General features: G+C 44.7%; 1 protein-coding gene across 1 annotated transcript in view; it reads left to right on the top strand.

Annotated features, from left to right (window-relative positions):
• Positions 1–322: 322 nt before the first annotated feature.
• ST18 (ST18 C2H2C-type zinc finger transcription factor) overlaps positions 323–24,783 on the top strand; it is a 64,611-nt gene continuing 40,150 nt past the window's right edge. The window contains exons 1-8 of the mRNA XM_060128570.1: positions 323–590; positions 7,091–7,472; positions 7,557–7,888; positions 13,637–13,771; positions 14,437–14,527; positions 15,535–15,639; positions 17,605–17,798; positions 19,861–20,072. Of these exons, the coding sequence (XP_059984553.1) occupies positions 323–590; positions 7,091–7,472; positions 7,557–7,888; positions 13,637–13,771; positions 14,437–14,527; positions 15,535–15,639; positions 17,605–17,798; positions 19,861–20,072 (1,719 nt within the window). The remainder of the gene's footprint in view (positions 591–7,090; positions 7,473–7,556; positions 7,889–13,636; positions 13,772–14,436; positions 14,528–15,534; positions 15,640–17,604; positions 17,799–19,860; positions 20,073–24,783) is intronic.

The raw sequence follows: 24,783 nt of genomic DNA, 5'->3' as shown, positions 1-24,783 counted from the left end.
GAAAAACCTTGTGATTTATCCATACTGGACACGTTTTCTTGTAGCTGGTGGTATACTTTTCACATTAGCTCTTTCTTGGGATTAACAAACCAGTGCAAATCTTGTTTCATCCCTCCCTGGGTATTTAGTGTAGTGCCAGGCAAAGTACAGATTAACGTATGCTTACTCAGGATTAAGGATGATTTTTTTTTTTTTAGCTCTTCTGATCGGCAGTAAAGTAGAATCTGCACAGTTCAGTGAATTCAACGGATGGGCTGTGTTCGTTAATGGCGACAACTAACCCCAAACCTTGGGTCCCAGGTTTCTCTGGTCGTGCTTGGTGATGGTCGAAGGGCAGACAGCCGTGAACTCTTTCATCATGTTCTTAATCCGTCTCCGTTACTGCAGTGCTGCGCATGACTGCTCCACGGCCAAGAAGAGGAGAGCCGGGGAGCAGGCTCTGGGGGTGCCGGTCAACAAGAGAAAGTCCCTGCTCATGAAGCCCCGACACTACAGCCCCAGCGTGGACCGCGAGGAGGGACGGGCTGAGCGGACGGCGGAGGCGTTGGGGCAGGACGGCGCCCCGGAGACCCACCATCACCCCGGTGCAGGTAGCGAGGTGGAGTGGCCCCAGCTTGAGTTCCTGCCCGCGCACAGACCCAGGCCCACCTCAGGGGGACGTGCCGTTTGTATGGTGGGAAAAGCAAATCCCAACGTGAGAGCAAAACCAGACATTGGTTTCCCTCAGCATCCACTAGTGAGGACCGGTTTTCCTTCCCTAACAGTAGGGGGTCTAAGCACATGCCACAGAGAGCAGAGCATCCTTGGCCCCAGGCACGGGTGTGGACTGTGCCTCTTTCCGAAGAAAATAAAAGCGACTAAGCCCCCAAGTTGAAGAGGACCTTAACTCCCTAATGGGGTGGATGTCTAGTCCCTGAAAGATAAAACCCCTGCAAAGTAATCTTTGAGGCATTTCCGATAGGACATATGAGACGCAGTCTCTAGTTTGAAATTTTATTTTGTTAATTTTTTATTGAAGTTCAGTTGATTTACAATATTATATTTGTTTCAGGTGTACAGCATAGTGATTCAGTATTTTTACAGATAACACCATTAAAAGTTATGACACGATAATGGGTATAATTCCCCGTGCTGTACAGTATATCCTTGTTGCTTATCTGTTTTGTACATAATAGTTTGTGTCTCTTAATCCCCTGCCCCTCATTTTTTTTTGAAATTTTAGGATGTGCTTCTCCGCAGTTCACGGTCACCCCCACTAGACGCTGGTTGTCCCAGTGCCTCCAGGACCTGGACCATCACAGACCACTTTGTGCATGAGGCTAAAATCGAAGGACATGCAAAATGTCTCAAAAGTTTATTTTAGAAAATACATGGAAATCTAAAGCTTGACCTTTTAGAAAATGAAACTAGATGGTGTATGTTCTATTACATACACATTTTTTTCCAAATGTGAGTTTTTAAGGAATCAAAATATACAAAATAAGTTGTTACTTGAAAAGAAGTATAAATTATACAAACCGAAGGCAGCGAGCTTCTTAGATCATAAATATCTATTGCATATAGAATGGTAGTAATTGCAGTAGGCGTTAATAGAAAAGATATGAAAGTATATCGACTGAGTGAGCACAGATCTCAGATCACAATCATCAGATCTCCAGTCATCCCGGCTTACAGTTAATTGGAGATTCTGTAGTTAAAACAGTTGTATTCTGATTTGCTAGTGCTTGACTGAACTTCCTGGCTTTTGTGTGTTTAACATATGGCGTAAAACCTCGTGGCTCATCTGTAAATTATAATCATCCTTGACCTTTTTGTTTGTTTCCTTGAGCTGGTCAGTTTTTTGTTGTAGTTGATTCACGAAAATTGTAGGTTGAATCTAGTACTAGGGAAAGTCCTTGAGTCGGTATGGTTAGTACTAGGGAAAGTCCTTGAGTCAGTATGGTTAGTACTAGGGAAAGTCCTTGAGTCAGTATGGTTAGTACTAGGGAGAGTCCTTGAGTCAGGATGGTTAGTACTAGGGAAAGTCCTTGAGTCAGTATGGTTATATCATTCACCTCGCTGACATTAATTTACCAAGTATTTAAGAAAATGGGCATCTTTTACACCAACACATTTTGCAGGCACCCTAAGGACCAGGACGGTACCTGCCCACCAGCTTCCCGCCTTCTTTTGTAGCTGAATGATCGTTGTAGATGCTTGGTAGTCACCAGGAAAGTATACTGTCAAATATTCTCAGTTAAATATTCACTTAGAAGCACTGATGGACTTCTATCTGCAGCTTCACAAATGTTCACTCTTTAGTATTAGAGCCACTACTAATCATAATGAATATGCTAAAATTACAGCCGTAGTGGCTATTATTTTTGAATTCTTAATATATTCCGAGCACATAAATCATATCTCCTAATCCACCCAACAGTGACGTGAGTGTGTATTATTATGGCCACAACTTTACAAATGAGACCGTTGAGGACAAAGGGATTTAATGCTAAAGGTAACACAGCTTGTAGGCTTTGGAAAGAAGATAATTAGGAAACAATTGAAGGACAAGCAAAATAACTATTTCCCAGCTAACCGTGCTCCATAATCCAGCCCTTCCCATGCTCTGACCACCTTTGGAAGGCAAGTTGGGCAAAGTCCCTACGGGGTCAAATTACGAAGTCACATTTCCAGAAATGACAGGCCACAGATGCTTCTCTCCCTGGTCGAGAGAGGAAAAGTCTAAGTTGCCTTCAGCCCTCTGAGCAAGTGACCCCCAGCCCCCGGAAGGTAAGAGAGCTGAGTTTGCGCCCAAGCCCAGCATAAGGGGTTTCACCTACCGTCTCGGTCACTCCAGGCACCCCAAGGTCTTCACCAGACCAGGTGTGTGCCCAATTTTGTCTTAAGCAGGCGGTTCAGTTGATGAGAGAGGGTTAGGTTCACAAAGGCTGAGGCCATGAGCTTGAATCCCTTTAATGGCAAAATTGTGCCCCATGCCCTCCCCTGGCTGTCTTTCAAAGAGCTGCAGGTGGGCGTTAAGGACGATAGAAGAAAATTTGGACAAAACCATGCAGATGCACAGTTTTCACTGGGGCAAACAGAAGGTGACCTTGCAGAGCTCTCTCAGGAGGCAGGACGCACTCGTGTGTTCCCAGTGCAGACGAGGGAAAGAAGCGGGTGAGCCAGTGTGTGGGATCCTCCCGGGCTGTGAGCACGTGATCGTGATTCCAGGAAACCCATCACACCTGTGGAGGCTCTGGGAGCTGGGATGATACTTTGACCATGTTATCTCTCAACAGACAGCAAATAAAGGATACGCCGCTCCCATTCTAAAACTCTGAAAGATGAATTCATCTTTTATTCCCAACAAAGTTGACATACTCAGGAGGCCTGGAAAACTAATTTACCCGTAAAAGTCACTTAGATAGTTACAGAAACAGAAGTAAAATCTGAAATCCAGTTGTACGAAAGGAATCAACCTCAAAACGTGATTTTCAGAGGACTTCTTTTGTTTAAGTTGTTTTGATGCAGAACAGTTGATACCTATGGAGAATCCGCTAGCAGGTAACTTCAGGATTACCAGACCCCTCAGAGGAGAGACTTTGGTTTAAAGCAAATCAACAGATGTGAGGTTTTACATATCAGGCCAAAAGGAAGTTTATTTATTTACTTTTTTGCTCTATGAGGAAAGTATTGTCCTACTCCAGCCCCAGAAGTGCACCTGAGGAATTTTCTACCCCACGTTGTTGTGAGATGCACTTTGTTAGTTTTTGTTTGTTGTTGTGTTTGTCTTTATGTGTTTTTCTTTATACTTTAAGGATTGTTGCTTTTTATTACAAGTTACCTGACAAGTGTATTCTGGTATTTTCCTATAAATTCGCTCTTGAAAGTATCCAAATATGGGAAAATAGTAGGCACCTGGCCGTGGGTCCGGATCTCAGCCCCCCCACTGGCTGGTTGTGTGAACTTGAGCAAGCCCTTGGCTTTTTAGAACCCTGGTTTCCCAAGGTTTTCAACAGGGAGTTGAAAGTACTTTTCTTGTAGTTGTTGTGAGGATTAAATGAAATGAGTAACTGAACACCATGCCAGGAACATACCAGTTCATTGTCTTAGCATGTCACAGGGTCATCCAGTCATTGGGACATCAGATCACCCTCGTTTTAAAGATGAGGACCCAGGACTCGGGAGACGTCGGCCTGCCCGAGGCCATACAGGCAGGTGGTGCTGGGCCAACCACACGACCCCAGTCTCTGGACCTCAGACCCGGGAGGTCTCCCTCCACGCCGTGCACGGACCCTCCCATCCCCAAGGCAGTTGGCGAGCATGGCAAGTGTGACGTGGGTGATGGTGAACTGGGCTGAGTCCTCTTTGCACTTGGACTGTGACCTTCCACAGCGGGCGTGGTCACCACTTACTCTGAATGAAAAACGGGCCGCACCTTATCTAGGTGGAAGCTCCCATGTCTCCTCTGCCCTTGCTGACTCTACCGTAGTAACAGGGAAGGGAGGAGCGGCCATCCTTCACCGCATACCTGTTGGGTGGCACCCGCTTTCCTGTGAGGGCGAGGCTCAGAAAGGGGGAGGAACCCATCGGAGTTGGCACAGAGACACACGCCCAGAATCAAGCGAGGCCCCTAACGCAGGGCTCTCTGGGTTATGTCAGTGGCAAAAGCGCAAGACAGACACCGGGCGACCCCGGAGAACAGAGCACGAGCACAGAAACGGTAGGCAGCCTGCTACAAAGCGGGGGGGGGGGGCGCCCCGTCGCAGATGCGTCTGCTCAGAAGCGAACTCAGCTTCTCTCTTTGTGACAATGACAGTGATGGCAGAGGGGGGTGGGCGCGTGGGAAGTTGGTCTGCAGGTTTGCAGAGCACCCCTGGAAACCCCGCGGGCGACGCACGGAGGCACCTCTACCAGCAGGGCTCCTCTCTCTCTGAAGAATAATTAATAAATATTTTCTTTTAGCATATAACCAACAGTTGAACCAAACAATTATGTAAACTGGAAATGACCCAAAACGCTCGCCTGGCAGCGGCTCGGTGACACACATCGTCAGGCACACGTGCATGGCTGTCACCCCCGCCTCTCTGGTGATCTGCACTTAATGGGAATATTTTAAACTATGTAGCTAAGCAACAGAGGTAATTGTTGCTTTCTAGAGCTTTTGTTAGCACTCTCACACAGCCCAAATATGCATAATTAGGTATAATGTCTATAAATCATTATTGTACACATGTGGGTAGTTAAGTGGAGTTGAGAGAATAGTTCAATGAATTGAGCATATTCACTGAAAATGCTTTTTATTTGTTTTCTGTAGTTCATAATATTCTAAAATTATCATAACCCTTTACACTTTCTCTTAACAGCCAACTGTGATACTGAGAAAAACTTCATTTGCATTTTAGACTACGTTTAATATATTATTTAAACCTGGAGTTCCTCTGATATGAATTCAGGAGAGGATACACCATCCGTTCAAATATTATGTGCTGGTTTCGCCAGCCTCTTTTCTAGGAAGTAAAATGTTAAATTTTTCAGTTTATGTTGAATAGATCCCAACAAAAGACTGCACTCTATAATCAGCATTATTTAAAGGGGCTAGTGTTGTGACTGAATTCTTCCCTTCATCCAAAAATGCTTTTAGTTACTATGGCAATATTTACTTGATCCGGGCAGTCCAGTGTTGATTTAGGGAGATAATTACCAGAAAGGAAGATGATGGAGATGCATTTTTGAGTGTCCTTGTCAGACGCAATGTTTATAAAAAATTAAACGAGACCCAAAAAAGGCACATTGTCTTCTGCACAGACACCCTCTCCCGCAGCCCTTACACAGGACGGCTGTGCTTTTCTTTCCTCCCAAGATGTTTATTAAGGCAGAATGCACTTCACCTGGTGTCTTTAACAGTCTTTAAGGGGGCTTATTATTTTGTGTTCCCATCCACCACCCTGCCTTTAGAGACACAGAAATAGTCTTGCTGCTGCTTCTTTTTGTTTTGTCTCAGTGACTGCCAGGGACCACTGCCTGGTTATCTGGTGCATTTCACAGCCTGGCGATCTCTGGGCGCCGAGCTCCCTGGACCCCGCCATGTGCGCGGCCAGGGCTGGGGCACTGGCGAATCTGCACCTCAGGTGGTGTGTTTGCACCGGGACAGGCTTGGGGAGGGTGACTGTACATATAAATATATACACACACACAATCTGTCACCCCGACTGGGCCACTGCCAAGAGGGAAGGGGGTGACACGGACAGCTGCTCTGGGACGGCGGAGCCCCGTGGGCAGACTGGCACTTGGGGGGTGGGCGCTCTTCTCAGTCCCAGGCCTCCTTTACCATCAGGACTGAGAAGAGCTGGTTAACATTCAGCATCCTCCAGCCGTCCCCACTCCTGACTCATCTCCTTTCTACACAAGTGCGTGCAGGTACCAGGCCAGAAACTGAGCTACTATTCAAGATATGAGCCCATCATGTTCATTCTCCCATTTACTTGTGTTTCCCTCGTCATGGCATTTTCATGTGACAGTTATGACAGTGATGAGGGAGTCTCGGGAACCTCAGGCTTCTTTTAGTTATCGTCTCGTGTAGATGTGTTGTGTATTTCAGCTAACGTTCCATAAAATCTGAAAGTATGTTTGGGACTCTACGGAGGCAGAGAAAATCAACCTAATAAGCTTTGAAAATATATTGCCACGCTAGCAGAGAAATTCGATGAATACTTCCTTTTTATAATGTATAGTAGGACATATGCTTAATTTTCTTCCAGTTGACTGAGATTTGCAAATATAAGAGGCACAGTAACACGAATTTCACATTCAGGACTCTGTGATGGTTGAGTATGTATTTCAGTAACTAGACGAGCTTAGCTCTGACATGCTGAAAATTAGAATAGCTCATCTCTTTAAAGGCAATTCTCAGAATATTAAGGTCTGAGTTTTGTTTTGTTTTGTCAAGAGGGTATGTATTTTTCTACCCAATGTTTATATAATTGATGGAGTCCACATATTCACATATTGCATGTATTTTATATGTATATGTCTATCTATCTATCACTGTAATTCCCTTAAAATACTTTTTGTTCTTATTTTTCAAATATTGGCCTTCTTTTTTCCCTAGAAGAAATCATGATAAAACCCATGGAGGAGAAGCTTCATTCAACTGCACAAGAAAATTCCGATGGGAAGGAAGACAGATACGGCCGTTATCAAGAGCTCGTGGTCAAATCGCTAATGCATTTGGGGAAATTTGAAAATAATGCATCTGTTCAGACCATAAGCGAGAACTTAAATGACAGTGGCATCCAGTCTCTAAAAGCAGAGGGGGATGAAGTGGATGAGTGCTTTATGGTTCATTCCGACGATGGAAAAGACAAAATCGACGATTCCCAGCTGCGGTTCTGCTCCTCCGATGACAACGAAAGTAACTCTGAAAGTGCAGAGAATGGTTGGGACAGCGACTCCAACTTCTCAGAAGAAACCAAACCTCAGAGAGTCCCAAAGTATGTTCTCGTGGATGATAGGAAAGACCTACTGGAAGTTCCTGAAATAAAAACTGAAGGTGACAAGTTTATCTCTTGCAAAAGCACATGTGATTCGGAAACAGGAAGGAGAGAGCCACAGCACGCTCCCGTGGACCCGTCGGATGGCCAAGCCCAGCCCTCGTTCCCTGGGAGTAAGGAGGATGATCACAGGCACGGGTGTCCGGCCGCGGGGGTGGAGGAAGCCGCTGCCCTGGAGAAAACCAAGGGGAACTTGAGTGTGCTGGAGCAGGCGATCGCCCTGCAGGCTGAGCGAGGCTGTGTTTTCCACAGCACCTACAAGGAGCTGGACAGGCTTCTTCTGGAGCATCTCTCGGGGGAGAGGAAGCAAAACAAAGTCATCGACGTGGGCGGAAGACAAGTCTTTACCAGTAAACGTAAGACACCGATTTGCTTCTATTTTATTTAAAATGTCTTTAGAGGTTGGGGGGGTGGTAAGTGAGTAAGGTTTGATTGCTTCTCCCAGATAGCTTTTTGACAGCACAATTTAAAAACCTAATTTATATTTTAAAATTAGCAACTTTTTTTCCTACTCAATAGATTGTTCTCAGATTAAAACTTGGTTGGTTTGCAGGGTTTTAACTCTCGCAAAATAAAGACCTGTATTTCTTCTAATAGGACTGCTTTTAAAAAATATATCGTACTTGTTAAAAAGTACTATATTGGGTATGTTAAAAGTACATTTGTATTTACTGGATTTTAAATCATTTTATGAATCAAATCATTTCCAGAAATTTAATTTTTCTTTCCCGCCCTCTTTCTGGGATCATCTGACTGCTTTTATTTTTTTTATTTATTTATTTTTTTGTGTGGTACGCGGGCTTCTCACTGCTGTGGCCTCTCCCGTTGCGGAGCACAGGCTCCAGACGCGCAGGCTCAGCGGCCATGGCTCACACGGGCCCAGCCGCTCCGCGGCATGTGGGATCTTCCCGGACCGGGGCACGAACCCGTGTCCCCTGCATCGGCAGGCGGACTCTCAACCACTGCGCCACCAGGGAAGCCCCATCTGACTGCTTTTGAGCTTCAAAATAGTGTCAAGCTACCAGGAAGCCAGGCAGGATGCTCGATCCTTCTTAGGACAAGACCGGATGCTGATGCCTTCATAAGCCTGTGCTTTTACAAGCTCTCTAACGGAGGGTCCACAAACGTCTGGACCAAACTTGAATGAGACAGTCAGTGTGCTCGGAGGAGACCTTAAAACTGATCCTCAGACTTTAGGAAAGCTGTGTTCTGTTCCGTGTGCCCATAAAGATGCCCTCCGCCCCTGGGTCTTGCACCAGGTGGGCCCGGTGATGAGGCCTCCAGTTACGTGGAGTTTCCCAAGGCGTGGTCTTTGGCTTGTTAAGATGAGTATTTCCAGGATCCCGTGAGACTTACTGCTTCAGAACTTGCTTTTTTTAAAAAAATTTTAATTTAATTTTTATTTTATATTAGAGTAGATTGATTTACAATGTAGTGTTAGTTTCAGGCGTACAGCAAAGTGGTTCAGTTATACATATACCCATATCCATTCTTTTCCAAATTCTTTTCCCATGTAGGTTATTACAGAGTATTGAGTAGAGTTCCCTGTGCCATACAGCAGGACCTTGTTGTTTATCTATTTCATATATGGTAGTGTGTACATGTTAATCCCAAACTCCTAATTTATCCCTCCCCCCCACCTTTCCCCTTTGGTAACTGTGTTTGTTTTTAAAGTCTGCAAGTCTGTTTCTGTTTTGTAAATAAGTTCATTTGTATCATTTTTTTAGATCCCACGTATAAGTGATATCATATGATATTTGTCTTTCTCTGTCTGACTTACTTTACCTAGTATGATAATCTCCAGGTCCATCCATCTTGCTACAAATGGCGTTATTTCATCCTTTTTACGGCTGAGTAATATTCCGTTGTATCTATGTACCACATCTTCTTTATCCATTCCTCTGTCGATGAACATTTAAGTTACTTCCATGTCTTGGCTATTGTGAATAGTGCTGAAATGAACATTGGGGTACATGTATCTTTTCGAATCATGGTTTTCTCAGGATATATGCCCAGGAGTGGGATTGCTGGATCATATGGTAGCCCTATTTTTAGTTTTTTAAGGAACTTGCATACTGTTCTCCATAGTGACTGCACCTGTTTACATTACCACCCACAGGGTAGGAGGGTTCCCTTTTCTCCACACCTTCTCCAGTGTTTATTGTTTGTAGATTTTTTTGATGATGGCCACTCTGACTGGTGTGAGGTGATACCTCATTGTAGTTTTGATTTGCATTTCTCAAATAATTAGCAATGTTGAGCATCTTTTCATGTGCATAGCTTGCTTGTTTTTAAAAGCAAGTTCCTGAGGTGATTCTCGGGCACCCTAAAATCTGAGAACCACAGAATTCAGAGAGGAGTATCTTAGAGGTAATCAAGGTCGTGGACCTAAAGCGCTGACAAGAATAATGCGCTAGTGTGGTTAGATGTCCTGACTGCTGAGATTTACCCAGAAATCCATTGTATATTTTAAGTCCATTTTAGTACTCACCTACAAGTAGTCTTGTCAAATACTGTCTTGCAGCTCAGAGTTGAGAAAAAAAGAATAAAAGAATGTCATTTAGTGAGGAGTGAGATAATAGTTCTGTGCAAACATACTGTAGGGCTGGGATGGAGACGGAATATCAAGGATAGTATGTGGTCTGGGGCAGGAGGGTGTGGCAGCAGGTCTGAGCGCTCCACTCACACCCAACTTGTGGAAATTACCTGTGTGGGTGTTGGTTTTGTTTTTTTTTTAATGAACTAAAAAATCAGAAAAAAAAAAAGATGAAATTTACTTCAAATTCCAAAACCCCATCATTTCCAATATACTATATTTCATCCATTCTACGATGCACAGTTTTCCCATCTTAGCATCTCTGTGCAATTAGAAACGTGTGCCGTCATGCAGTTTTCAGTCGTTTGTCCTTCCTCACGGGCACATAAAAGGATGTTTCACCTTGCAACTGATAGTACCTTCAGCCAATGAAATCCAGTCTTTGGAGACACTAATTATTTGTGCCATGGCTTAAAACACTTGACGATACTTTGGTCATTTTTTAGAACTTTTTAAAGGTTTTTTTGTTTACAGAAATTAACAAGGCAATAGAATGTGCACGGTGGAGACTTAGAGAATCGCTGATGGGACTGGATGAGTCCACAGTGTAGCCTGTGTGTAGGGTGAGGTCCTGCATTGGGATGTGAAGTCCACGCAGGGAGCTCCAGACTAGACCAGGAAGAGACAGGCAAAACAGTGACCGACTGCAGGGGCCTCCAGGCTTCGTCCAGAGGCTGCCCAGGTTCACGGTCCTGCTCCCGTCCCTGGTGTGGGAGCGAAAGAGGAGCTTTTTTCTCCTGTGAGTACTCCATGCTCCTAAGTAAGCACTAATCCCCGTGCACCTTGGGCATGTGACTTTGCTCTCAGGGACAGAACCCTAGGATTTCAAAATACCGTTTCACCCAAGCCTTCCGATGAGTCGGCAGTTCTAACGATACCAAGTTTTGCTATCCTGTTGCCACCCAGCAATAGGGAGACTTTGGGTCCCCCTAGTCTAACTAGAGTCGCCATATAATTTATCCTACAGCCTATGACACTTTCGGGGTGAAGGGGAGCCATGGCGCAATCCCACGAGTCCATCAGGTATGAACAGGACAGTCCCAGGCAAACCGGGACGTCAGGTCACCAGGGTATAAGGTCATTTTCGTGAAGCAGCATCCGGCAAAGAAAATTAAAGAGGAAGAGCCAGGCCCGGGAGCCCCCCCAGAGCTGCAGCTCCAACTCGTGTCAGGCACCGGCGCCGGCCCCGGAGAGCACCGTGGGGCATCTTTGCTCCCCGCAGAGGAGGGGCTGGCGGACACAGTGCAAGCCGGACAGTCAGCAACCCACACCTGGTCAGGTGCCAGCCTGGCCTTATCTCCCACACCCTCCCTGGCTTCCCGCAGACAGTGTGGCCAAAGCGCTCCGTGTGGTTGAGCAAGGCGGCCTCACCTGGACCAGACCCAAGGGAGGAAGCCCGTCAACATTCACATCACCTCTCCTTCTTCCCGATTCTTTCCAAGTCGCTCTCACAGGGTGTCAGCACCCAGCCCCCACCAATTCCATGTGAATCAAACATCGGGGATTTTTTTTTTCCCAATTGAATAGAAATTTATTTTTTCACACATCAAGTTCCCATATATCATAAGAAGTAATTCTGGTCAAAATTCTATTCAAATGATCTGTATTTCTTGCTCTGTTCTTTTTTTTTAAATTAATTTGTGTTGGAGTATGGCCGCTTCACAACGTTGTTAGTTTCTGCCGTGCCGCAAAGGGAAACACTGGGGACTTTTACTAGCATATTCTACACACGTGAGTGCCCAAACGGACTGGAAATTTGGCCGTCTTTTCGGACTAAGTAAAAAATACCCCCGCAAAATCATACAGCATGTCAGAACCCTTCGTATGCACCTTTGTCTCGTACAGCAAAGAGTGTAGTCTCCACCTCGTGGCGTTAAATCCCGTCTCAGGAAACACACACGCCCGCTACTCGGGTCCTTCCCTTCCCGCCCAAGACACGCGTCCTCTCCCTGCCGACGCCTCCCTCCCTGGCTGCGCGCTCACGGGGAGGGCCCTTGGCCCTTCCCCCTTGGCGGGAACCACGTCCCCAGATAATTGCCCCGCGTACCACCTGCGGTACCCACCTGCCCAGTCCGACGGCCGGGGTGGCGTGGCAACACGGGGGCACGTCTGCCCCCCGCAGAATTCCGCCCTGGGGCCGTCTGTCGCCTCCGGCAGCGCTGCCCTGCTCTCCGTGCCACGTTTGGAGCCGGAGCACACGGGCCCTCGGCGTCCTCGCAGCCAGGACCCTGCCCCGTACCCATCGCCGGCAGCCTTCCTGCGGCAGGATGGTACAGACTATTTATTTTCCCTCTCAGCGTCGTGTGTTCGTGATTCCTGATACTTCGCGTGGGGAGAAGCCTGCAGGCTGCCGGCCTCCATCCCACGCTGGTCCTCTCTCTGAGGCCGCCTTGCCCGCTCTGGTCCCGGTTCCTCTAGATGCCCTGAATGTGAGGGGCAGGCTGGCCCCGATGCCTGACGTTGTCACTCCACGCACGAGTTAGGGGGGCAGTTTCGGCTCTGAGAATGCATTTCTGTTTTAAGCTTATCTACCCTCTCGGTCACGAATATGAGAATATTCACGTTAGTCCTCATTTATTTTACGGATTTATATAACCCCCTCTCTAAGCCAGCAGTGTGTGTGCCGAGCTGTGTGCAGCCGCCCCCTCTGGGCAGCCCGGCAGCATGGGTTGCAAGGTGTCCCTTTCCCCTGCCGCAGCACCTGGTCCTCCGCCCGCAGCCCATGTTCCTGGCAGCGCCTGGCAGACGCCTCGAGGCGGTCCCCACCCTGTGTGCGGCCAAGCCTCTTCCTGCTGCCTCTGTCTTCCACTTCCACACTAGGAGTGAAACCAGTAGCTTCTCCTCTGCAGCTACTGCGCGTTGATCCAGAGCTTCAAACCGCGGGGCTCTGGGCGTCTTGGGCCCTCACAGCACTGCCCCCGGCCGGGCGTGGCGCGAGATGTCACTCTTACTGGAGCAGCCTCCCCACGTGTCTAGGAACAGCTGCTCAAACCCAGAACTCCGGGGCCACTGGACCTGCTGCCAGGACCCACTGGACCGCCCAGACGGGCCCTCCTCAGATACGGCGGCTTCTTCATCGTGTGATTTTTGAATCTGGCCTTTTACAGATCCCTTCAATAGGAGACAGTTTGGGTTTAAATAAATGCTTTCCTTTTTCCTTCTCTGTTTTTTTTCCTGTTCCTTTTCCAGAGCCTATTCATCCTCTGGTGTAGGGCTGACATTTCATAATGAGGCTCTAACTGTGATCTGTGACATGACAACTTAAAACCGTCACTGTGTTTCAGCACTCCCTTGCCCTGTGTCAGCCTCTGCTTAAGGAACCAGGAAAATTGAAAACATTCTTTCTGCTTCCGCAGGTCTTAGCTGAGGGTCTTATTCAAGGCGATGTGAGAAGAATGTTTATCATCAGAAGGGTGAACAGAGTGAGAAGGTCGTGTGCAAGGCCACTTTGCTGGAGGGGAGGGAAGAGGAATAACCAGATGTCTCTCTCAATTTAATTCCTCTGCAGATTCACCGAGGCCTGAAAAGAGGGAGACCAAGTGCCCCATCCCCGGGTGCGACGGCACAGGGCACGTGACAGGGCTGTACCCTCACCACCGCAGCCTTTCGGGGTGCCCTCACAAAGTGCGGGTTCCCCTGGAGAGTGAGTACCGCCGGCCCTGAAAGAAGTCCACCAAGTTACCCACTTCCTCCTCCAGTTTGGAGTCAGAAACGGAAATACCAAGTTTTCTCCCTCTGTGTCAAGACAATTTCCATCTAGCTGGGTGTTTAAAACAGAGCATATTAATAGAAAACTTGGGGTACAGTGAGGCCAGTAGATCAGGAGATACTGACATTGAAAACCTAATTTGCTACTCAGAGCTCCCAAGAGGAGGGGGCACCTCAGGCCAGGCAGGGCCCCCGGGGGAAGCACCAGGACCCGCGGCGGGGAGGGATGAGTTGTTGTAAGCAAGAGCCTTTTTGAGCTTTCGTGGGAGGGAGCGGAGTGAACTGGCCTCAGATTGGCCAGCTGGAATTTCTAGTGGGCTCTGGGCCTCTGGCGCTGTCTGTGGTTGTCTGGGACCTGGCCCTGGGGGTTAGGGCAGGTGGAGAGTGTCCTGGAGTGTGAGAGTCAGAGAGAGGAGAAGGTCCGGTGTGGGCTCCCATTGGTTGGTTTGCATTTGAAAAGTGTTTATTCTCTCGAAGAATTAGGGAGCGTGGTGGACGATGTAACTGAATTCCTTTGAATGCAAAGTTGAGACAGTTTGTCGGTGTGTGATGTATTGATGATAAATTGCTCTATTCTTTTATGTGCTATTTCGTGCCTAGTTCTTGCCATGCATGAAAATGTGCTCAAGTGCCCCACCCCGGGATGCACAGGACGAGGGCATGTGAACAGCAACCGCAACACGCACAGGAGGTAATTGGGATGAGACTCGAGAGAAACTTTCCACCAAGAAAACAAGGAACTTGCCGTGTGTTATCAAAATTCCTGGATCAGCATCAGATATGTTAGCACCTGACATAGGTGACAAATATTCTCAATGTGTGCAGAGGAAAAAGTAAAAAATACCCCATTATTTACTCCCCTATAAATTTTCACTGAGCAGCCAAGTATGCCAACAAAAAAATGTCATATTTGGAGACCAGGGGTAGATACTTATATAGCGATACACAGAGAGCCTGGTCTCTGCTCTGAACCTCCCCCACCCCAGAGCTGTTTGACCTTGGAAAGAGTGGCTTAGGGGTTATCTTGAATCCCATCCAATGCACATTAAAACGGTACCCAAGAGCTTCAGATTACTGAAGGTAAACGTCATTTCATTTCACTGAGATTTATTTCACTGAGATCGCAGCTAACTTAAAACCACATATGTGCCTTTATATACAAATATATTGCATATATATAAATACTTTTGGTGAAAATGCTTATCGTTTATGTGTTTCATGTATAGATTATGTGGTCATGAGATACTAGTTGACTTATAAGCCTATTGCCAGGAAACGTACATTCTGTGCTCTCCATTTAAACTGAGATATAAAATTAAGTCCCTAACATTTTGCAAAAGACCCTAAGCTATCATAGAATTATCGTGCTGACATCCGTAGTTGGACAGTTGCAGTTGGATGAGCGCATTCTACTTAAAATATCGTGAGGTTTCAATAATTTAGTTATTCCTCCCTTACATAATATTTTGATCTTAAAAATGACTCTGTTTTTTCATCACCTCTGAGATGAGGTTTGGGGACAAACGTTGACACAGTAGTTTGCAAAACCCTTTGGGATCTTTTAGGCTGAGAATGGTGCTAAGTGAACTATTAATACAACTTAACATTTGGTGCTTGCCAAGGATGCTGTGAGGTAGGTGCCAGGGCAAATTACATTATCTTTTTAACTCAGATCCGCCTACTTTTTTTTTTAAACAGTCTTTCTGGTTGTCCAATTGCTGCAGCTGAAAAACTGGCAATGTCCCAGGACAAAAGTCAGCTGGATTCTGCCAAAACCGGGCAGTGTCCTGAGCAGGGTCACAGGTAGGATGCTCCCCTGGGGTTCCCGTTACTCCCTGCGTGCCGAGCGCCTACACAGAGGGTCCCTCTCCTCCCAGGTGCCAACTCACCGTGGGCCACCTTTGTTCCAACGCACAGCCACCAGTGTCCACTTGAGAGGCTGGGCCGGCTAATCGTGCTGTCACTGAAATGAACTGCTAGAACCTCCAGAAGTTTAACTTGAAATTAATCTGCACGCAGAGGTCACATAATGTGGATGAATCCAAAAAATGTAAAGTCTACGATAACAGATTAATCAAATTCTGTGTCGCTAAGCACAAGCCCGCCCCCTAGTCAGGTAGGGGCCCCCTTATGGTTGACGTAACCTTTCCACCTCCTAATCCCTCATCACTCAAAATATGTGATGCTATATGGTCGTCCCACTCTTCCAGATATGCGCACAGTCTCTTTGAAACAAAAATTCATTCCAAATTGACAACTATGGAAATACCTCCTGTCGGTCCTAGGTCCTTCAGAGTCTCTAGTAGTTTGGAGGACCTTACTCACACCTAAATAATAAACTATGGATGAGGACACAGTATGAGGTGATACACTTATTAATACAAAACTCATATACATAAGAAAAGTGATTTGGGGATTACAGCAGATGACCAGGTCCTCATTGTCGTTACCAAGACACTGGAATGAAAAGCAGTTATTAGGAACATTTTCAAGATACGGTGTCCCTTAATATTTGCTTCTGTAGGTTTAATTAAAAGACTCAAATTGTCATGACTTTGCCGAGAGTCAAAATCACATGAGTGAGGAATGTAAATCAGGCAAATATCATGAATTACTGAATCACGGGTTAAAAATCTCATAACAAGATTCTTGGTTAGGAGTACAGTAGCGTATTCTCTAGTTTCTCCCGAAGTAGGTTAGTTATCAAACATAGAAACAGCATTAAGTTTCATTTTGCTCATTTCTTAGAAGTATTATTTTAGACTAGAACGCTGTTGCAATATTAGGGGTATAAAGCAAGTTATATAGACAATAACAAATTCAACTAATCACTCAGATATTTTGATGTAGCAGCTAAAAAGTTTTTTACCTAATCCAAGAAACATCATCAAAACGTTGACATTCTGATGAGTAAGGTATGTTCTGGTGAAAAACAAAATAAAAGTATGTATTTTTGATATTGCTAAATTCTGAAAGTATATTTATTTGTGTCCTTTTAGCAATAGACCACAGCACGACAGCATTTGTGTTTTCCTTGGCCGGCATTGGTGCTATACAAATATGATACCCTTGTTTAATCCACACAGTAATTCTAAAGGAATGTTTAAGTCACATTTAGCTTGGATTAAGATAATTCTATTGAAAAATGTGATAGCTGTTATAATACAGTAATTTTTATTCATATTGAAACAGTGGCAATTTAATAGATAAAATTTTGAAATACTATTTAAAATATTACTTAAAGCAGCAAAAGCATTCAGTCCGAAGGTGGGGAAAAAGATGAGAAGCCTAAGAAGAAATTCACAGTCAGGAATCCAGTTTCCGGTGCCGACACTGCCCCTGTTAGGCGTCAGGGCCCTGCCAACTGCGCTGAACAGAATATAATGACATTATATTGTCATCAGAATATAATGACATTTCCTCACTAGTTCCAGTCGTGACTTTTCACTGCTACTCTGATGAACAGTCCTGAGCAGCAGGAAGTACACACCTTATCAGTGCCCTGATGACAGTTCCATGGCACTTTCTCTCTTACTGATGGGAGACTCGGACACACAACGTGCAGCCTCCCTGAGGCCACCCAGCGCCCGAAGTGCCCCCTTGTCCCTCACTCCACCCCATCCTGTGTGACCACAGCTCTATTCCCTAGTGCGGGGCTCAGTGGGAAACTCCAGGTGTGACACACCTGAGCTGCTTTAACTTCTGATGCTGGGATGCTCACCAACGGTGTCGTCCTATTTCTTTTGAGCTCTGCCCCTCTCTCTTCAGGACAAGCTTGGTGAAGCAAATCGAGTTCAATTTCCGATCCCAAGCCATCATCTCTCCCAGAGCTACGGTGTCAAAAGAGCAAGAGAAATTTGGAAAAGTACCTTTCGATTATGCCAGTTTCGATGCCCAGGTTTTTGGTAAACATCCCCTCGTACAAACAGGTCAAGGCCGAAAAACACCACCATTTCCTGAATGTAAGCTTCAAATTCTAATACTTATTCCAAAAACAATGCATCTTGTGTATGTGCATGTTGGGTGAGGGGCATGTATTTAAATATGTAATATACTATTTACTGCTGGGAGGAGAGAAAATATATTGTACGGTGAAATAAAATAAGGATAACAATAGTAAGTTAATCAGTACTACTGGTCTTGCATGAAGTGACACTGAGTATGGTAAATAGTGGATTAATTATTCTACAAATTTGGTGCCATTTTTAATCTAAATACAGTAATTCTGAAGAAATACAGGTAAAAATATGGAAATACTACTTACATCAGCAAAAGTGTTCACACTGAAGGTGGGAGAAAAAGTGAAAAGTCTAAGAAGGAACTCAATTCAGAAATCAAGGTTTTACTAGGAAAAAAAAAAAAAAACACGTGTGGCTTTGGAGATGTTCACCCACAGATTTAAGAATTAGTGCAGAAACATTTAAAATGTGTCAGTTCTCTGATGCTAACACAGAGACACTGTAACACATAAAACTTGGTGTTTTTACTAACAGTTTCTTCAAGTTGTTTAGAGTCCTTGAATATTTTAATGAAAAGGTTAGAAAGTAAATGTTGGGAATAAACCCAGGAATGATTTCTGCCAAGCAAAATAATCCCCCAGTTGGAGTCCTCCATAGACCGGGAATTTTTTACAACGTTGTGCAAATCCCTGGAATCCCTTTGATCTCACGCGTAGTTAACCCAGACGTAGTACTCTTAGGAGCACAGGGTGCTTCTCCCTTCTGTGCCGTGGTCACCTTCCGTAAAGAACGTGAATGTCGTATAAAACCTAACAGTGTATAAACAGACTTGAAAGGAGTTTGTCCACCAACAAGAAGTACATTAAACTCCAGAAGATAGTTTACCTGTTCTTACTAAAAATAGGGTACAGCTCACATAAGTAACCACTGACAGCCTGTTAGATTCAGGAAAGAAAGTTATACACACAAATATACACACACAATGTTTTGTATCTATCTGTATAAATTTAGATATAGATATAGTTCTAGGATATATACACAAAATATACACACATACATATATGTTGAATTCAGGTGAAACTAATTAATGAGTGTTCTATATGCTCGTGTAGTATGGATTTTGGTTTAAAAATGTAGCACATTCAGTGACATTTTCATATTTTTATAACTACAGGAATAACATTTGGTAATGTTTTAAATTATTTCGCGAAAAATAATGATCAAATATTTAAAGTAAACACTACTTACGGTGAAACAGCTATAACTGCCTTTATATTAGCCCACGTTAAATGCTGGCTGTGTTTCCTGGTCCCTGAGTGGTTTACAAATACCCAGAGTGGAGAGAAACCCGTTAATTCTCTCAGTAACGCCTTGGTGCCCACAACAACATAAAGCAGTGCTCATTCTCGGTAGCACTGAGAATGCTACCTTTCCGCCGCGGTGCCTTTCCGTTCCCCGGAAGCTCTGTGCATCTCTCACTCGCTGCCCCGAACCGAGCATGAAGATGCCAGCTCAGGAAAGCCTCCGCCACCAACTCCGTCCCCCTGAGTTGGAGGAAGAAAAACTCATGCTGTTTTAAGCACGAAACAAACCTCCACATCCAATAGCAAAACAATGCAGTTCCATGGCTAAGTAAAAACTGTTATTATGAAAACAAATACGAAAAGTCCGTTTCTCTCCCCTGGGGTTACTGGGCCGCACACGTACGCCGTTTGTGGTTGCACCGGCCTTATGCCTGTCTAGTCCCTGATGGGTTTTGCAGCTACCCACGCTGCCATGGCACCTGCCCGCTAACATGAGTTCTGGAGTTTTTGTCATAAGACGTGGAAATGCAAAAAAATATTCAGAGAACAGGCATTCTTCCCCCGCAGTCACGTCATCTGATCTGTGAACTTCTGTGAAAACCGTTCTGAATAACCTTCATTTAACGTACGCAGGGAGAATGGAGCATGTTTTAATTTATTCTTCACGTATTTTCATGCAAGGAAGTTCTATCTTTAAAACAAATCTATCTAATGACTAAATCCACGTACGAGCAATTGCTAATCAAATCTCTCTTCAACAGCGAAGCATTTTTCCAGTCCAGGGAAATTTCCTAACCGGCTGCTGAGTGCGGGCGCTCACACACCGAGCCCCGGCCGCGCCAGCTCTCACAGCCACGGTCAGCGCGGCGAAGACACCCACGTAGCGGCAGCTGCTGCCATCCTGAACCTCTCCACCCGCTGCAGGGAAGCTGCAGACATCCTCTCCAACAAACCGCAGAGTCTGCCTGCCAAGGTAGGCCGGCCAAGAGCCCGGAGGGGGGCAGCGACTCACAGCGAGAATCCACTGCCTGCGTGAGCCCGGCCACGCTCTCCCCCGCCCCTGCAGCACGGCCCCCCTTGTCTCGGGGAGAGAACCTGGGCAGGGATGAGTGTGGTGGGAGGAAGGACCTTGGAGGGAGACAGTGGCGCTTTCGCAGGTTGTGCCCCAGAGCTGGGGCAGGGGTGCGGTATGAAGCCGGTTGGGGGCAGCGCGATAGATTCCAAACCTCTTTGTGTGTGGGGGACTCTAGCACACGAGGAAAGAGATTGCCACTAGAATCACGCTGAGCGACGGAAGCTTTTCACTGCCTTCGAATCAAAGATGGTAGGACGTGTTCCATTACACAGCCCCCCGTAAAACACTGGCAAAATTCATGAAATTTCACTCTTGTACATGTGACTGTCGTATAGCGTAAGGTGGTCTGAGTTGCTGTAGTTTTCACGAAGGACACATCCTAAAACCTGGATCCGTTAAATTGACAAGACAGGGCCCCGGGGGCGTCTTGAGGACTCAGGGCCCAAATTCAAATCCAAAATCAAATTCTGTGAAGTTTATGGAGACCCCAGCTTTCTGGAGCTCACGAAATTAATCACATTTCTCTAATAACCTCTCCTCGCCGACTAACGCAGAGAAGTAGACATCTGTGTTTATGATGCCTTGAGGAAAACAAAAAGCAAAAAGATCCTTCATGTCTTGCCTTTTGAGGAGGGGGTTGTGATGCTCCAAAGTAACAGGGACCCTCGGAGGGAGCGTGAGCTTCCTGCAGTCAGCAGGGACCTGTGACTCCTGTCCAAGCTAAGGGCTGTTAAAAGAAGTTATTTTCCTACCTAGACAGCTGAAGCCAGCTGGAGGAGAGTGCCCAGGCTTATTGGGAGAAGAGATGTTACCCTTGCTTTCAGTGGAAGATCGCCCAGGTTAAACTCTAACCCGAAACTCGGCGAGCACAGGCTCTAGCTCTCTTTTCCCTTTAAGCTCAGCCCGTCCCCGGCGTGGTCAGCTGCCACCTGTGCCGTGTGCCAGGCCTTCAGGAGAGCAGGGCGCACGGTGCGTCGAGCCTTTGACAGAAGAATCAGAATTAGCTTCTGGACAGATCTCAGCCAAGTAAACCCCAGGAAGAGTTGGTGGCCAAAAACCACTCAAAAACAATTTTTAAACAAATGAGGTTCTTAAACAAAGAAAAACACGTTGCCTCAAAAATATAAAGAAAATGCCAAGCTCTCCAAAATCACAGGCAGAAATTATGTACATAAATGAATGAGGTAGGGTCCTTTAAAAGGGAACTTTGGTTATTTTTAAATTCATTTTTAAAAACCTGAATACATTTCTTCTTTTTAAAGGGATATTCTAATATACAGCTTGTTGGAGAAATACTGAACTATCTTCCTTCCTGGTGCTTTATTCTTTGTCTAGGCTGTCCTACAAGAATAAAAGTGCCGATATTATAATGGTTAAATCTGCTTAAATTACTTGAGTAAATGGTTGTAGAGTGAAGGCTTTCCATCTGCAAGGTAGACACTTTTTGTTCCTCAGAATTCTGCCTTTAACCTTTATATTCTCCACGTTCTATTAATTGCTGGAGCCAAACAATGAATCAAACAAGGATGACTAAAATTTGAAGGTATTTTCCCTTATCGATATATGTTCTTCTCTTCTTAAAACACATTTCTGGTCAGAAAAGTGACTGTTAAATCGTCACATTTCGAAAATTCAAACAGCGGACTCGCCGTGTGTATTTGATGCTCCTGCTGGGAGCATTCTGTGAGCCGGGGTTGCTCTGTGGAGCTGATACGCCTGTCCCGGGCGACAGGAACCCCCTGCATGTCTCAGCCTCCAAACTGCCAACCAAGCCCTAACTGCAAAGCCAAACCACTGATGATAAGGGTGGAAGAGACAGAAAGTGCACCAGTCGGCTTTTAGGAAGAGTTTGTGATGCTGGCGGTTTTAGGAACCTTTTTCCCACGAAAATTGTCTTGTTTGACATCGTGGTTGTTAAAATAGGATCACTGTGGCACCCTACACTGTCACCTGGTACAGAATCCTTCTTCCAGGCCTGCATTTGCACACAACTGTAACAGTTTGCAGAATTCTATCCTGGTTGGATCCTATTTTCTGAATATAAAAGAGAACCTCATAAATTCCTGAAACCACAAAAGGTAATTATTGTAACAAAAAAAAAAAAAAAGAGAGAGAGAAAAAGCCAAAGTAATTAACCCTGAAAAATAGGCTCTGATCAAACAGTGCCCAGTGACAGCCATTTCTTTTTTTTTTTAATAGATCTTTACTGGAGTATAATTGCTTCATAATACCGTGTTAGTTTCTGTTGCACAACAAAGCGAATCAGCTATATGCATACATATATCCCCATGTCCCCTCCCTCTCGAGCTTCCCTCCCACCCTCCCTATCCCACCCCTCTAGGTCATTGCAAAGCTCCGAGCCGATCTCCCTGTGCTTTGCTGCTGCTTCCCACCAGCCAACTGTTTTACATTCGGTAGTGTGTATATGTCAATGCTACTCTCACTTCGCCCCAGCTTCGCCCTCCCATCACATGTCCTCAAGTCCATTCTCTATGTCTACCTCTTTATTCCTGCCCTGCAGCTAAGTTCATCAGAACCTTTTTTTTTTTTAGATTCCCTATATAGGTGTTAGCATACGGTATTTGCTTTTCTCTTTCTGACTTACTTCACTCTGTATGACAGACTCTAGGTCCATCCACCTCACTACAAATAACCCAGTTTCGTTTCTTTTTATGGCTGAGTAATATTCCATTTTATATATGTGCCACATCTTCTTTATCCATTCATCTGTCAACGGACATTTAGGTTGGTTCCATGTCCTGGCTATTGTAAATAGTGCTGCAATAAACATGGTGGTGCATGTCTCTTTTTGAATTATGGTTTTCTCAGGGTATATGCCCAGTAGTGGGATTGCTGGGTCATATGGTAGTTCTATTTTTAGTTTTTTAAGGAACCTCCATACTGTTTTCCAGAGTGGTTGTATCAATTTACATTCCCACCAATGGTGCAGGAGGGTTCCCTTTTCACCACACCCTTTCCAGCATATATTGTTTCTAGCTTTTTTGATAATGGCCATTCAGACCGGCGTGAGGTGATACCTCATTGTAGTTTTGATTTGCATTTCTCTAATAATTAGTGATGTTGAGCATCTTTTCATGTGCCTCTTGGCCATCTGTATGTCTTCCTTGGTGAAATGTCTATTTAGATCTTCCACCCATTTTTTAACTGGATTGTTTGTTTTTTTGGTATTGAGCTCCATGAGCAGTTTGTATATTTTAGAGATTAATCCTTCGTCTGTTGTTTCATTTGCAAATATTTTCTCCCATTCTGAGGATTGTCTTTTTGTCTTGTTTATGGTTTCCTTTGCTGTGCAAAAGCTTTTAAGTTTAATTAAGTCCCATTTGTTTATTTTTGTTTTTATTTCTGTTACTCTAGGAGGTGGGTCCAAAAAGATCTTGCTGTGGTTTATGTCAAAGAGTGTTTTTCCTATGTTTTCCTCTAAAAGTTTTATCAGTGTCTGGTCTTACATTTGAGTCTTTAATCCATTTTGAGTTTACTTTTGTGTATGGTGTTAGGGAGTGTTCTAATTTCATTCTTTTAAATGTAACTGTCCAGTTTCCCCAGAACCACTTATTAAAGAGGCTGTCTTTTCTCCATTGTATATTCTTGCCTCCTTTATCAAAAATAAGTTGACCATATGTGCGTGGGTTTATCTCTGGGCTTTCTATCTTGTTCTGTTGATCTACATTTCTGTTTTTGTGCCAGTACCATACTGTCTTGATTACTGTAGCTTTGTGGTATAGTTTGGAGTTGGGGAGCCTGATTCCTCCAATTCCATTTTTCTTTCTCAAGATTGCTTTGGCTATTCTGGGTCTTCTGTGTTTCCGTACGAATTGTAAGATCTTTAGTTCTAATTCTGTGAAGAATGCCATTGGTAGTTTGATAGGGATTGCATTGAATCTGTAGATTGCTTTGGGTAGAATAGTCATTTTTACAATATTGATTCTTCCAATCCAAGAACATGGTATATTTCTCCATTTGTTTATGTCATCTTTGATCTCTTTCATCAGTGTTTTGTGGTTTTCTGAGTACAAGTCTTTCACCTCCTTAGGCAGGTTTATTCCTAGGTATATTATTCTCTTTGTTGCAGTGGTAAATGGGAGTGTTTCCTTAATTTCTCTTTCTGATTTTTCATTGTTGGTGTATAGGAATGCCAGAGATTTCTGTGCATTAATTTTGTATCCTGCAATCTTACCAAATTCATTGATTAGTTCTAGTAGTTTTCAGATGACATCTTTAGGATTTTCTGTGTATAGTATCATGTCATCAGCAAACAGTGACAGTTTTACTTCTTTTCCAATTTGTATTCCTTTTATTTCTTTTTCTTCTCTGATTGCCGTGGCTAGGACTTCCAAAACTATGTTGAATAAGAGTGGTGAGAGTGGACCTCCTTGTCTTGTTCCTGACCCTAGTGGAAATACTTTGTTTTTCACCTTTGAGTATGATGCTTGCTGTGGGTTTGTCATATATGGCCTTTATTATGTTGAGGTAGGTTCCCTCTATGCCCATTTTCTGGAGAGTTTTTATCATATGAATCAAAATCAAAATCATATGAATTTTGTCAGAAGCTTTTTCTGCATCTGTTGAGATGATCATATGGTTTTTATTC

The sequence above is a fragment of the Lagenorhynchus albirostris genome, chromosome 17, assembly GCF_949774975.1.
Source record: "Lagenorhynchus albirostris chromosome 17, mLagAlb1.1, whole genome shotgun sequence".
In the NCBI taxonomy this organism is placed as follows: domain Eukaryota; kingdom Metazoa; phylum Chordata; class Mammalia; order Artiodactyla; family Delphinidae; genus Lagenorhynchus; species Lagenorhynchus albirostris.
Note: the sequence above shows the minus strand (reverse complement) of the source record. Positions and strands in the feature narration are given on the sequence as shown.